The sequence below is a fragment of the Danio rerio genome, chromosome 9, assembly GCF_052040795.2.
Source record: "Danio rerio strain M-AB ecotype USA chromosome 9, GRCz13ab, whole genome shotgun sequence".
Taxonomy (NCBI): Eukaryota; Metazoa; Chordata; class Actinopteri; order Cypriniformes; family Danionidae; genus Danio; species Danio rerio.
Window position 1 is genome coordinate 19,604,141 of NC_141029.1, and position 14,882 is coordinate 19,619,022.

General features: G+C 36.5%; 1 protein-coding gene across 4 annotated transcripts in view; it reads right to left on the reverse strand.

The window, feature by feature from the left end:
• Positions 1-14,882, reverse strand: part of vwa8 (von Willebrand factor A domain containing 8) — a 255,926-nt gene that overhangs the window by 156,143 nt on the left and 84,901 nt on the right. For all 4 annotated transcript variants that reach the window (XR_015498904.1, XM_087266709.1, NM_001128338.2 and 1 more), the window contains 3 exon segments: positions 6,788-6,923; positions 6,571-6,690; positions 5,392-5,597 (listed from right to left, as the gene is read on the reverse strand). Coding sequence is in view for 3 of the 4 variants with exons in the window: in XM_087266709.1 (XP_087122835.1) it covers positions 5,392-5,597; positions 6,571-6,690; positions 6,788-6,923 (462 nt within the window). In the remaining variant the exon portion in view is untranslated.

Consider the following 14,882-nt stretch of genomic DNA (forward strand, 5'->3'; position numbering starts at 1 on the left):
TTCACGGTTATCACGTCCAATGTAAATTCAAGCTTTATATGAAGTAATTAGCTATTTAGATTAACTGTTGTTGCCATCTGTGTTCATGCATATATAATCATTTTAATAATAATTCGTCTAACATATCTTTTGTTTACACTGCACTGAAAGGCATTCACAACTCTCACCGTGAGATGCATGCGCCCGGAAAGACACAAGTGCGTTGCTCCGCTTGTGCACGCATATTGTCATACTTACATTAGCAATAATAAACTTGCAAGCGGAAAAGACGTGAAATGGGAATGGTCGCTGCTATAGTCCAGTGTGTGTGCGTATTAGCCTCAGTGTACATAGCCTAGTTGGAACTTTAAACTAGCGCACAGGTGACAACTTGTCAATTTATTCCGTGCAACAGAAATTCAGCTTAGAGAAGCCTTAACGATTAATTAACTGTGACGAATTAAAGCGCAGTTAATACTAGTGAAATCAGCTAATCATTGCATTCCTAATAATGATTACAGTGCATTGTACAAAAGGCATTTTTTACAAAACATATCCAAATGTTTTCGGCTGTCCGCACCACTCGCGTGTGGTAACTCATGCTCTGCGCAGCCTCTGCAGCTTGCGCTGTATTGAGCAGACAGACGCACGTCACTTCATAAATATAGCGGCTGTTTTTCCACTGAACAAAGTTTATTTTTGATGTTTTAGTCACACTATTTGGAGGGCCGGAACAAACTCGCAAATTGAATAGCCTTGTCCTAGACCATTAGTCCAATCTTCACCAAATTTGACTTGGATCATCTTCAGACAACGTAGACCAAAAATTATGGCATTCATGTTGATATGCTAAATGACAAAAGTTTTGTCTATGCACAAATTTGATGTTATACTACCAGATGACATTACAGGCTGAAATCACAGCAATGGTTTGAAGTACTGAAACCAGACTTAATGCGTGGGATTTATGCCTGACATTAGCCACCTTCTTTGTAAAATTGGCAAACAATTCAATTCTGTCTATAGAAATCCTACAAAATTTATCAAAATGACTTTTGAATAGTTTTGTCTATTGTCATAAGACTGGTCCTACTAGATTCCTTGGATCATACAGAGAACATTGATATAATTTATTCCCTAACTGACACAACCTCTTTTCCATCATCTTGAATTAGTTTAAAAATCTGTTGTTTTGAACTCTACATAGTTCGCTAGCCCAATTTTCAGTAAATTTGGCTGAGAACATGCTACCAAAAAGTTTTTAAAATTTCTCATTGCGCTTTAGCTTGCTGCCTTGCTTGTTTATGATGTGGCCGCTGGGCTGCATGGCCCTCATAATTGCTGCTTGCAGCTATATGTCTTATTTAGAATACTATTTAGGACAGATCTGGATAGAATGCGAATTGGAATGCACCAGATAAATGTTGCGTTTCATGTTGTTGTTTTTTTTATTCATAAGTAAACAATATATTTTTATAATTGTACAGCCTTGGAAAAGGTCTCTAAGATCACAGTGTCCAAACTTTAAACTGCTAGTGTAGATCTCTGATGGACGCTCACGGCAAAGCTAATCTGACAACTGACTCCTCATCCAATGTGACAGATGAATTCCATCCATCTATCTGCATCCCTGTCGCTCCTGAGAGACTGCCACATTGTGTGTGTGTGTGTGTGTGTGTGTGTGTGTGTGTTAAAGCCCAGAGACAGGTGGCCCAGAATGGCAGCGTGGCCTCTATGTGTCAGATCAGTGTGTGAGTGGGCCGAGTGAAGAGACAGACTCTCTCTCTCTCTCTCTCTCTCTGATATATCTCATCTCATCTCACCCTCATCTATTAAGCATCATACAGTTCATCGCCGAAACGAAGTCTGAATTCTTAATATGGGGAACTTCCTAAACCAAAAGGTGCACTAAAATCCATGCACAACTCTCACCACAATGGTGCGAGACGTTTTCTACTGTGTGCACTCCGCTTGCGCGTGCATATTGGCATATTTTCTATTATTGTAATTGATGAACTTGTGCAGTGAAAAGATGTTACATGTGAACAAACCACTGCTATACTAAATCCAATTGTAAGCTCGGAACTTTAAACTAGTGCACAAGTGGCATAACTCTGTTTAGTTGCAGCAGTTTCATTCTGTGCAACAGAAACTTGTTGAGAAGCCATAAGCTTATCTATAAATTTTTTTTTGGCTGCTCACGCCACTTACTCGCTTAATGTGAGGTGACTGCCACTTTGCGCAGCCTTCAACTGCAGCTCATGCTGTATTGAACAGACGTTACTTCATAACTATAGCGGCCATTTTTCGACTGAACTAAGTTTTTATTTTTGATGTCTTGATCACTCTATTTGATGGTAAAAATTGCCTTGCGGGCCGCCAATTGAATAGCCCAGTGCTATGGTTTCATTACATCTGGAGAGCGTCACATCACCTTCCCATGTCTGTCGCAAATTATTTGACATCACCCGGACCGAGGAGCTTGGCTGGACGCACCTGGCCCAAACCAGGAAAATCGAGGAAAATAAATATATTTATACTTTTTTGTAGTCAAACACTTTGGACAATGCTTAAACAAAATTTAGGACCCTATCATACACCCGCCGCAATGTGGCGTAAGGCGCGATGCTATTGTTGTTAGCTAGTTTCAGCTTGACGCAAAAGTCGTTTTGACGTTTTGGGCCACGCTGTTTAAATAGCAAATGCATTTGCACTCATATGTGCGCCCATAGGCGTTCTGGTCTAAAAAGGGAGGCTTGTTAAGGTGTATTGCTGGCGTGTTGCTATTTTGAGAAACTATAATAGATTTTTCAATCTATTCACTGTCTTCATCTCGGGAGGCTTTTTCAGTTCATTCATAACAATTTGCTTTTGTATAATGTTATCATTATTAGCAGTATTATTTATTATATCCATATTTATATTTGCTTTTATTAAAAACAAGCTTAGATTTGTCCACCTGTCAGGTTTTAGACCATATGGGGCACAGCATGTTTAATAGGGTATAACTCACACTTCGTTATTATTGTTCATTTATTCGTTTGCTGGACTTTAGAACTGAATTTAGAAATAGTTTTGAAACAAATATTTGCTCTTAACAAACAAAATAAATTATTTATAGGCTAATTGATGTCTGTGCGTACAAGGTTTCCCTATCTATAAGAGCGAAAGTGAAAGGTAATAATTTCTTATTCTCGAGCTGTTGATGCTCTGTTCAACTATTTTCTTGCTAGTGAAATGCTCAGTTTTTCCACTTACACTTACTTTACATCATGTAAATAGCAAATGCACCATAGCAATTGACTCTTAAGGGAATGGAAGATGAGACTCTGATTGTTTTATTTTCAAAACACACCTATAACTAATTAAGAAAATAAACTCAAACGTTTTAGACCATGCGCCACGGCGCAAAGACGATTTTTCCGTCCTTATATTAGCAAAAGTGTATTCTGACACGCCCTGAATGCGTTTGCGCCCTGCGCTTTGCACTTTGCGCTTGGACCGTCAAAATAGAGCCCAAAGACTTTAGTACCTCTTAAGGGCCTTAATTTTCTAATAACGCATTTATCAACTTTTAATACTTTAAGACCCCATGGACACCCTGCATCAATATTCTAATCTTTTCGCACATATCCGTATTTTATATTTTATTGTATGTACCCTATAAAATCATCCTAAACCATTAGAAATTATGATATCTTTTCAAATAGAGTCAAATTGTGCAAATCAAAATTTATTATCGTACTAAAAATATTAACAATTTCACACAGCTCTAACTTGTGACACAAAGTCTGGTCCTCTGCGCAAATTTTTCTGATACGATCTGTCTCTTTAGAGATGAAGAGACTTGTAAAATGACCAGTCACAGTTTTCATTTTGTATTGCAAGTGCCTTTAAATGGACTTCTGTTCAATTTGGTGTCATTAATATTAGGAATAAGATAACTAATACTTAATGCAAATGATCCGTTCACACCAGATCTGAATGAAGCGCTAAGCTTGAGTGATTTACATGTTAAGTCTATGCAAAGATGCGCTAGACATACTTCGGCACAAATGAGTCTTCACGAATGACGTGATCCGAGCGCATGACACAACACAATTGAGGGTTTTGAGCATTTGGCGAATATTATGTATGATTCGTTTAAATTTGCTCAAGTTTAATAATCTGAACTTCGCCAAAAATGTGTGCTGTGTTAACCAATCAAAAGCTTGCTCTAGTAGTGGCTATCATCCAGGCGCAGCTCATTGAGAAATTTGTGAAACTCACCAAGCCGGGTGCACCTCTAAATGGAATCCATGTAATTTTTTCACCTTTTAAATCACAAAGCACTGCTATACTCTTAAGATTCATGTCAGCCATTTTGCAACAAAACTAAAGAAATTTTGCAACTGTTGTAAAGTGAGATTCATGCATGAATGAAGCAAACAAAATTGTTTAAGCAAATAGCACAATTTACTCACCCCATAATAAAAATATATGCAAATAATTAATATTGTCATTCAGCAAGTGTAACTTGATAATTTTTTTGTTTAAATAAATGTGTAATGTTACAAAATATAATTTTTTTTTTATTAAATTGTGTTCTTTTGAACTTTTTTATTCATCTAAAAGCATCTTTACAAAACAAAGGTGGCATAGAAATCAAACCTTTAAGGTCACGAGAAATTGAAATAAAAAAATGTAGATGTAAGTTTTGAGGATATCTATTAGCTAGTGTGCTCCAAAACAGTGTCAATTTGCATTTAAAAAATATTAAACTGATATAAACATCCAAAGCTTGCAGTTTGTCACTTCCACCTAAATGAATCAACTTTATTTTTATTTTACCTCATTCTTCAGTATTACACAAATCAGTTAATGTGACTGTGTCTTTACACTAAATTCCACGCAGACGCAGACTGCTTTAGGGCCACATTAAATAACCCGTGTAAAGACGACTAAAGACTACTGAAAACAAACAAGTATCAGTTGTGGCTGTTTTCAACGCTGTTTAAAATTGTTTCTTAAACATAAAAAGCATATTAAAATGATTTTTGAAGGATCGCAAGACTATGAAAGCCACCAATGAAATATATAAAAATGTAAGATAATGCAAAAGAAAATTAATTTATTTAATTTATTTATTTAATTAATTTAATTAATTTAAATTTATTAAATTAAGCTAGTCTTGCTTAAACTTCTTTTAAGTTACTCACAATTTAGCTTGAAGTTTTAAGTAAATGTAATGCAATGCAAGTTGAAATATATTGAAACAAAGTTAACATGTCAACAAATATTTTGACAATAATTCACGTTATGATAAAATGAAAGGTACCAATGTTTGCTTCTATTTTGACTCTAACTCTCATTGGGTTGTCTGTGAATTTTCTATCAGTGTGCAGTCTGCGGTTAAGACCCTCAGTTGATTACCTGTAGATGTTTTACGATGTTTACCACCTCTCGTGTAGAGTAGGGGTATGTGATTGTTCCCTGGTCAGCCATGGCCCGAAGCTCTCCGAATGCCGCCACCAGTTTTTGGAGGACGGCATCAGGAACGTCAGGCCCATACTGCTTCAGCATGGCAAACTCAGCCTGAGGTTTGGGGTTGTCCACTGCATGGCAGCTAAATATATCCCCTGAAAGAGTCAATCAGTAATCCATTTAGAAAATAAGCCTATCAAAAGCTTCATTTTAATTATTTATGTTTGAGTTGGAAAGTACAAAAATGAAAACCCAATCCGTTTCTTCTTTTATTTAAAAAAAATGAAGAGGGGAAAAAAAAAAAAGAATCACACTAATTGGTCTGTCAAACATAACATTAAATGTATTTTATCCCTTATAATTTAGAAAAAAGAAAGAAAAGTTGTTTAAATAGTTGTTTGATGAGAAAAAAAAATCACATATAATCAATTTTAACAAAACAGAATATATAAATCTTGTTCCTTGTCCAAGCTTTAGGAACAGCAAGTAATAGCTTGACGTCTAGTTGATCATTTGGTATCAGAAGCAGCTTATACGCAAGGTAAGGGCCTCTAGATTACGCTTATTTTACCAAAATAAAATATGATCATGCCTTAATTTTTAAATATTTATTTAGGACAGTAAGGTCTGACTTTGCTAACACAAAAGTCTTTTCACTTCACAACAGAAATAATGTACAGTATAGAAAAATGTACCTACTGCCAAATGATCAACAAGAATTTAATTTATTATTTGTTGCTCTTACAACTGGGATCAATGACAAGACTTTGTCAGGTAGTGTCTATTATAGGAAATACTATAACAATTTCTTTGCTCCACTAAACATCACATCAATATTCTCCAAAAGCATAAAGAATAAATATTTCACAGAAGGGCGAAAAATTTTGAACTGCACATTCATCTCTGTTGTACTGCAGCTGTCAAACAGTCAGAATAACAGTTATTTATATATATAATGTATTGTTATTTTCTTTTTTTAGTAGTTTAAAAAATTATCTTAAAAAATTCACAACAAATTTAATAAATCATAACTAGGTTGATTATATTTATCCATCAAGGCTCTGTCTAAGTGATTATTTAGTAGTGGTGACGGCATTTTCCGTATAATAACACTAAACTGTGTCTTACCAAGAGCCCCAAAGAAGTCATTTCCCAAAAACGGAAAGCCAGGTCTGTTTGCTAAAACAATCATTCGGAAGTCTGGATGCATGGGAATGGCATTAGGCCTTCCTGCTGCTTCCAAAGCATCTGTACAAAAAAAAAAAAATAGAACAGTTGTGGTTTAAAGGTGGTTAGTGATGGGTCCATGACATAAAACATGTTTGATTCTATCAGTCTAATTTACCAGACACTATTCTTCTTCCATCAGCCAGAATCATCTCTCCACTTTCCACCAGTGCCTTTAGGATACAAGTGACATTTGTGGGAGCTTTATCCGCTTCATCTATTACCAGGATATGCCCCATCTTCACAGCTTTCACCTTGAAAACAACATAAAAACATCCATTTATATATATAATGCAACAATAATCTTGTAAAATATCTTGCTAAACAACCATCCTAGCTTCATTCCAACGCTGTAGAGTTTTTTTTTTTATGAATTTATAATTTTATCAAATAAGGACACCCTAGATTGATTCATCTTTATTCATTTGTAATGCACATATACAATGTTGACAGTATCAAAGCAGCTTAAGCAGCATAGAAGTTCTAGTAGATTGAAACTGTCAATTTAGTTTTCGGAGTTGAAGTTCAGTTTAGTGCTTTTATTTTCACTATTGAAAGTCCAAACATTGAGGAAATCCAGCGAAGTGCAGCTCCACAAGTCCCAAATCAAGCAAGCCAGTGGCGACTGTAGCGAGGAACAAAACTTAACCAATTGATAAAAGTGAACAGAAAAAACCACAAGAGAAACCAGGTTCCGTTGGGCACGACCATTTCACCTCCAAACCAAAGCCATAAAGCGTCAGTAAAGACATTTATGCTACAAAATAATTATAATTCATATAAATACTTATGGCGATGCTGTGGCGCAGTTGGTAGTGCTGTCATCTCACAGCAAAAAGGTCGCTGGTTTGAGCCTCGGCTGGGTCAGATAACGTGGGTTTCCACCGGGTGCTCCGGTTTCCCCCACAGTTCAGACATAAGTTGCAGCTGGAAGGGCATCCGCTGCGTAAAACATATGCTGAATAAGTTGGCGGTTTATTCCACTGGGGCGACCCCGGATTGATAAAGGTACTAAGCTGAAAAGAAAATGAATTAACAAATGATAAATACTTATAAATAGTTCTTATGACCTTGTAATTCAAATAATCTTCAAAAATATTTATTTATTTCAGCTTTCGGAAAAACATTAGGCAGAGCAACTTTTTTTGTATTAAGAAAGGTTTTTAGATAGCATGGATTGTGACACTACAGCTTAAAAGACTCCACAATTTTTTTTTTCCTTTGCCATCAAGTGAACAAATTCAGTTTTAAAAATGTAAAATAAAAATAAAATTATAAATGAATTTGTGTGCATTTACCATCAAATTAATGTAGACTAGGTGTGCAAAGGATTAAATAGTCTAGTCAGCATTTAAAAAGTTTAAGTACCTAAATAAAGATTTCTACAATGTGTAAATTAGTACACATTCCACCGCTTTCACAAACAAGGTTTAAGGCAATAAGATTAAATTGCATGTTTGAGCTGTCTCAACTCAAAATAACTCGCAGTGAGATGTCTTAAAATACATCAGTGTATTTTTCTCCAGGTGCACACCAGTAATATATTTTACTAAGGCCAGTTTTATAAATTTGGCTTAAATAGCCTAATTTAACTAAAGTCTTGTCCTGGCTTAATCTAAGCCCTGTTTGTGAACTGGACCATTGAGTATTCCCAGGTCGAGCATTCATTTTCTGTATTGTATTCGTCTTTGTACAAGCGTCGTCTCGGCAGCACTTGCGACTTGACGCAGATGCTCTTGTGCTGGTATTTGTGTTTGTTCTGTCTGCAGCACGCTGTTTCATTCTCAGTCTAGCTGGTTTCGTTTTTTTCTTGGCGCTGGGAAAGAACATGCACGTATGAAAATTGATGTGTCAGTGCACGGTAAGTGTTTTTTTTTTTTCATGTACTCGTGTCTTTAGTTCAGGCATGGTTCATGTTTACATGTGTCATGTGCTTTAGTGTTGTGTTTCATATGAAGTTGCATGTAATGAGTTCTCTAACTGTCTGCATGTTCTAGTCCTATTTTACATGAGCACATGGCTTGTGTTGTTTCTTTAAGTCATGTGCTCCTCTGTCTATTGTCTGGTCCCACCCACCTTGTTAACCCATTATTTGTTTTCTAGTTCACCTGTTTGTTTGTTAATGCTTTCTCTTTATAGTCTCCTCTTGTCTGCTGTTCTGAGCCAGTTCGTCATACGTTGCTAGTCCAGTGGAGTCATGTCCTGTCTTGCCCAGCCGTGATGCGTGCCAGACCAGCAGAGTTTGTTTATTGCAATTTTTTTTCCCCTCAGGCTTCTTTTTGTTGCCTTTTTGCTTTATTTTATAATCATTAAACCCATCTTTTGTATTGCACTTGAGTCCGTGCTCAACTGAACGTGACATCTTTATAAAATAAATTAACTTTTTGCAAATGTAAACATTCCAAAATAGTCATGGTTTTACTTTGTACAGTATATTATTAAGTTATCTGGAGCTATACCACAGGCTTTTTAAAGAAACAAATAAAAAATATACAGTAATATTAACCCTTTGACAGGCATTATAAACACAAGGTTGACCTTTTATTCAAAGGTTATCGTTATCATAAGTTATCACAATATTTATTGAGTTGTGTCAGTATATTATTCAATCCAAGATTTGGGCCAAAAAAATCAAATTTTCAAGTAGTGCACCTTAAAATGTTAAGCAACAATTGTGGAGTTAAATTTCAAAGTGTCAGAGTGTAGTGTAACTTCTCCAAATGTAAATTTTAATACACGTGAATAAAATACAAGGCAATTTTATATTTTGAATTCTGCAGTACAGCTCCAAAACTTTTGGAATTTACAGTTTGTGTTATTATTTTGTCATGTCCACTTCCATAAAAAGGATTTTCTTAATTTAAAAATGCACATAAAATTCAAGCATATTTAAAAAATAATAATTAAATCGACCAACCAACATTTTTATATAAAAGTTTATATAAGTTTATTAAAGTTTATAAAATATTTTGCCAATAATTGAAATCAAAACACCAAAATATATTCAGAGATTGAATAGGCAGTGAAATAAGAGCATCCCGCATGTCATGTTTTCCAAGGCTGCCTTTCAACTGCTCATAATCAAAACTATTCAACTCTCCATTCAGCTCCGCACCTTTATTCCAAAACAGCAGCGAAGAGTGCGGTTAATGGAGAGCTGAAGATTACAGCCGTGTTTTCATCACCTCTGACATGTAGGTGACATTAGCGCCGGTTATTTACAAGCTACAGCTGAAAGGTGGTTTGTGGGGAACGAGGGGTGTTTTCTCATTGCTTTTATCCATCTTGCCGGTAACAATGCAGGACCATTTGGAAGCATTGATATCAGATGAGGCGTCAGAAAGGGGCTTGAAGCCGAACGCCTATTTATACCCTGAGAGCTGCCGCTGGGGTGCTAATTGAGGGGCCAAACTCGGAGTCACAGTCTGCTTTTCATCTCCCTCCACCTTGTATCGAGCAGATCTTTGGTTAAAAGCCTTCTGCAGCGAACACCCCGCGACCCTGCTTCACAAACAACACATCTAAATGGTGCCATCGCGCTAACAAAAACAACAGGCTGACTTCAGAAATGAGGATTAGAAACACTGTCCTCGAGGTCATTCATTAATTTTTAACATCCCCCCCTCATCTCCACCGCGCCGTCCTTTGGGTGTGAGCTGGCAACCCGTGTTTGTCCTCGCTGAAGCAGTGGTCTGGACCATCTGCTGATAGATGTATAAATATCCCTATGCAAAGTTTACACTTCACATGGCTGAGTTTCAGGAGATCACAAGACGCCCAGAAACACACTGAGAGGTGGAGAATTGTACATACACACATACACAAACCCTGATAGAGCTCACTGTAGGTTTGGACACAAATAGCAATACGGTTCTTGTCAACTCGGTGACTTCGTTTATAAAAAGGCAAAACAATATTTCAAGCACTGATAGCGATGCAAGCAACGTCACCTCCTCTGGCTGGAAACAGCAGAAGGCATTGGGGGATGTTATTTATTGTACTCTCATTCATTTGTATTCAAATGTTTAAGATTAACCAATCGTAGGTTAATTGTCAACTCTGTTACTGTGATATTTTAGTGAATTTCTCATGCACTTTTTAGTAACAATATTATTATGGAAATGTTAGCAATATTGTTTTAGATATGCAATGTGATATTTGAGGTTAGCATCTTGAGCTAAAGCACAAAATGGTGGAAAATGTCAACTCTGTTTAATTCAATACAATTCAATTTAATTCAGTATAGCACTTTTTACAATAATTATTGTTTCAAAGCAGCTTTCCAAAAGGTGCACATTGCATTACAATGCATTCTGAAAAGGTAAAGTTATTAGTTACCATAACTTAATTACTAATGAATTAACTATTTAAGTAGTCACTAATAGTTTTTAACAGTTGTTATTGTCAACTGTCATTGTTTAAAATGTTCAACAATACCGTAAACAAGAATTAGCAACAATCAAGGCCCATTCCCAATTCTACACCTTAGCCCTTTCCCTTACCCCAACTACTCGTTTTGCACGTTCACGTGAAGGGATAGGGGTGTCCCAAATTTCTTTAGCTTGAAGGCGTAGGCCTAAGAGGATGGGCTGGATACCCCTTGAAACTGAGATTTTTCAGGACCACACTCGAAACCAAAGGGTAAGAAAATTTCCTAGAATACACAATCTACAACGGCAGGATGGCTGCACACGGAAGGAGATGCAAAAATTTCTATTTTTTGTCATTATCATAAACTTTCATAACCATGTTCATTTTCTCCAGTCATGCTTTAACAAAAAGCTCAAATAAGAAACGCAAAATTTCGCTGTCTATAATCCCTAATAATAACATCTGTATAGCAGTTCCACAACATTCTGACACTCAAATAATTGTCAGAAAAGTCTAGTTCCTGAAAATGACCTTTTTTTACATCTTAATGTTGTTTTTGTGTTGATGAATATGGCCACAATGCACAGTACAGTTACAAGCTTATTGCCACACTATATCATTATGATAACATGATATTGTTGCCTTGTGATTTCATGAAGATAAATACCAAAAAATAACACAACTAGAATAACTACAGCAGTCGCCATACTCAATCTCATATGAAGCAAGAGATCACAATGACATATGATGACTAGTGCAGGTGTTGTAGTGCTGTACCATTTCTTAGGGGTAAATTTTGAAGCCCTCCCCTTCACACTCTGTTTCAAGGGCTAAGGGGAAGGAGTAAAAAAAAAATATAATTAGGATTGAGTCTATCACATTTAAGCATTTTCCTTTATTTTACATCAATAATGGATATGGTTTAGTGTTGGTTATGGATTTGTTGTACTGCATGTCATTCCATTTTAGGGGAAATGAAAGGAAAAACCCGAAATTGTGAACTTGATTAGAAATGAGGATTTTTTTAGGTAAATATAGTAACATATTTCACTAATTGACTTTTAATAATTACAACAGTAATATTAAAGCTGCAAGCAGCAATGAAAGGGACCTCACACTGAGAGGTTCACTACCCCCCGGTGGCCTCAGAATGACATAGTAGATGTCTTCAGTATAGTACTATAATTAAAGATGTGGAATGTGGGGTAGACTGGACCTAGTAAGCCTGAGTTGTAACAGCTTGCTTTTTCAAGGCGAAACAGTGAGGTTTGTCAGGCCGAAAACACACACACCTTTCAACGTAAATTCTAGATGTTTGCGAAAATCTTTTCAAGAGCTTTCGGATAACACCACCCAAATTTGGTGCTGATTTGATGACATTTTAAGGAGGAGTTTGTTACACTGAAACATGTCAATTCATGTTGCCAATAGGTGGTAACTTGATATTGGCATGTAAACGTGTTCAGGTCAGCACTCATCAAACGTGTGGATTTTGAGGCAGATCAGACAATGCATCCCTGAGTTATAACAACTTCCTGTTTTGTGGTGAAACATCAATGTTTGTGAGGCCACCACGGACACGCCCTTGGACAAAAACTATAGATCTTCTTAAGGCTGATTTATGCTTCTGCATCAAGCACACGCGAATGCTACGGCGCAGCCTACGCATTGACGCATAGCCCTACGCCGTGGCTGTAAAATGTAAAATGTAACTACACGTCGCAGCGACGCTTAGCGTAAGCTCTGTGATTGGTCGACTTTGTAGCACTGATGATTCAGGATGGGACCGAGAGCCGCGCTAGCCTGATGGAGCGATTGTTTACATGTGTAATCCCGTGAAAGAGCTCCGGATGGAAAGTTTTGTTTTGTGTTTACCTCATATTTCAATTTGTTGCATGTCTGCCAGTTCCAGCCTCAAAATGAGGGAGTTTGAGCTACTTTTACATTCAGGCAGCGTTCAGAAAAAACAAAACAGCAGGAAAGAAACTTAGCACAGAGGAACATTAACACCTCACTGCCAACTAGCGTTTCGGAAGTGTTAATGCAGACCAACAGAGACAGCGCGCAGAAGTATGAATGCACAGCTACGCGCGTTGCATGCGCCGTGGGTTACGCCGGTCACTTGACACAGAAGTATATACCAGGCTTTAGATGACAATACCCAATTTTGGTGTTGATCTGACAAAACCCTTGGAGGAGTTTGTTAAAGTACAACACCTGGAAATGCCAAAAACCGCACTTTTTCAACAGAGGAAGTTAAAAATATCTGACTTGTTGTGTTAGAGATTTCACTCCAAGAGACTTTTTTGTAGGTTTCAGCATGTTTGATGTGCGTGTCAATTTTCGCACATGTGTGTGAAACGTAGGGGGCCACTCTGTCAAATGTGCATAGGTGGCGCTGTAGAGTCGTTTTGCCACACCAACTTGCGAAACCTATAACAAACTTAAATTAACACTTCTGGTGCGTGTGCAAAGTTTCGTGAGTTTGATCATGTTAAGATCCCTCAAATATGCAATTCATTTTGAGAAGAAGAAGAAAGTGAGCAATTTCAATAGGGCCTACACACCGTAGGTGCTCGGTCCCTAATAAAAGCTAATTATTGTATCATTATACAGTACTGTGCAAAAGTTTTAGGCCTTTTTAAGTTTTATTTAACTTTAAAAAAAAAAAAAAGATAGACACAGCTTCTTCTTCTTCTTGCTACTGCAATAAATTCTGTTTTTACTCTTGATATTTGGCGCCAGGTAATCAGGAAGAGATGATTTTACTATCTTTAATTCATTGGATGGAAACGCTGCTTTATCCACATATCTTTTATGCGTTATTCCAGTTTAAACTCAATATTTTTGGATGGAAAAGCCATTACTTACATTTCAGTCACACAAATAACCAAGTCACGTATGAGAATTACTTGTCCTTTTCTAATGAATAATTATCTTACATTCACTGACCTTCGACCCCTGTAACTAGATTAATGGGAATATTATTTGTTCTAAACAATTTTTTTTAGTTCTGCTTATATTCTAAATGTAATATCAACCTCTACCTCTTGATCAATAAAAAGGTGACACACAAGCACACTTTAAAATCTATTAAAACTGATCAACGTGTGTAAAAGTGGGAACCTTAAATTAAACACTTCCACTGAACGTTAAGTTAAAGTTAGCCTATATGCATTCTTGCTTTGTCAAATTTGTTGTAGAGACTGCAGAAGCCTATTTTATGTAATTTAATATAATTATATCTGAGACAACTTCAAAGTTACGGCCAACTTTTTCCAAGTAAAAAAATTAATAAACATCACACATTACATTACTAATTTACTATACTTTAAGAACTTTTAATGTAAAATTACGCACTAACTTGAGCAGCCATGTTTTCACGCTGTTTCTGTTTCACTGATGCAGTGGTGTTGCTTTTTAAAATATATGGTCATATTTACTATAACTTTGCATGAGCACATTAAGTTCAGCTGGAGAAAGGAATGCTGATCTCTTTCAGATGTTGCCATTGTCACTCGTAATATCTGTGCTCCATTGATAATGCCTTTTTATAGTTGTGGTGTGCGCGCTTGACTCTGAGTTGGTCTACTCAAAGTTGATTGACCTAATGCAGATCAGCTGTTCTGAAATTTTACGTCTTATCTAATAGAACAACATAAAAACGTAACAATAGGTTTAAATTCATTATGCCTTTCCATCTGAAAATGGACTTCAGTGGTTATAGTGGTGACAGGAGTTTTCACTTTCAGCATGACAATAATCCATTAATTGCAGTAAAATCCTATTTGGAGAAACTGATGAAACACAGACAGTCATAATGGCCTCCACAATGTCCAGAA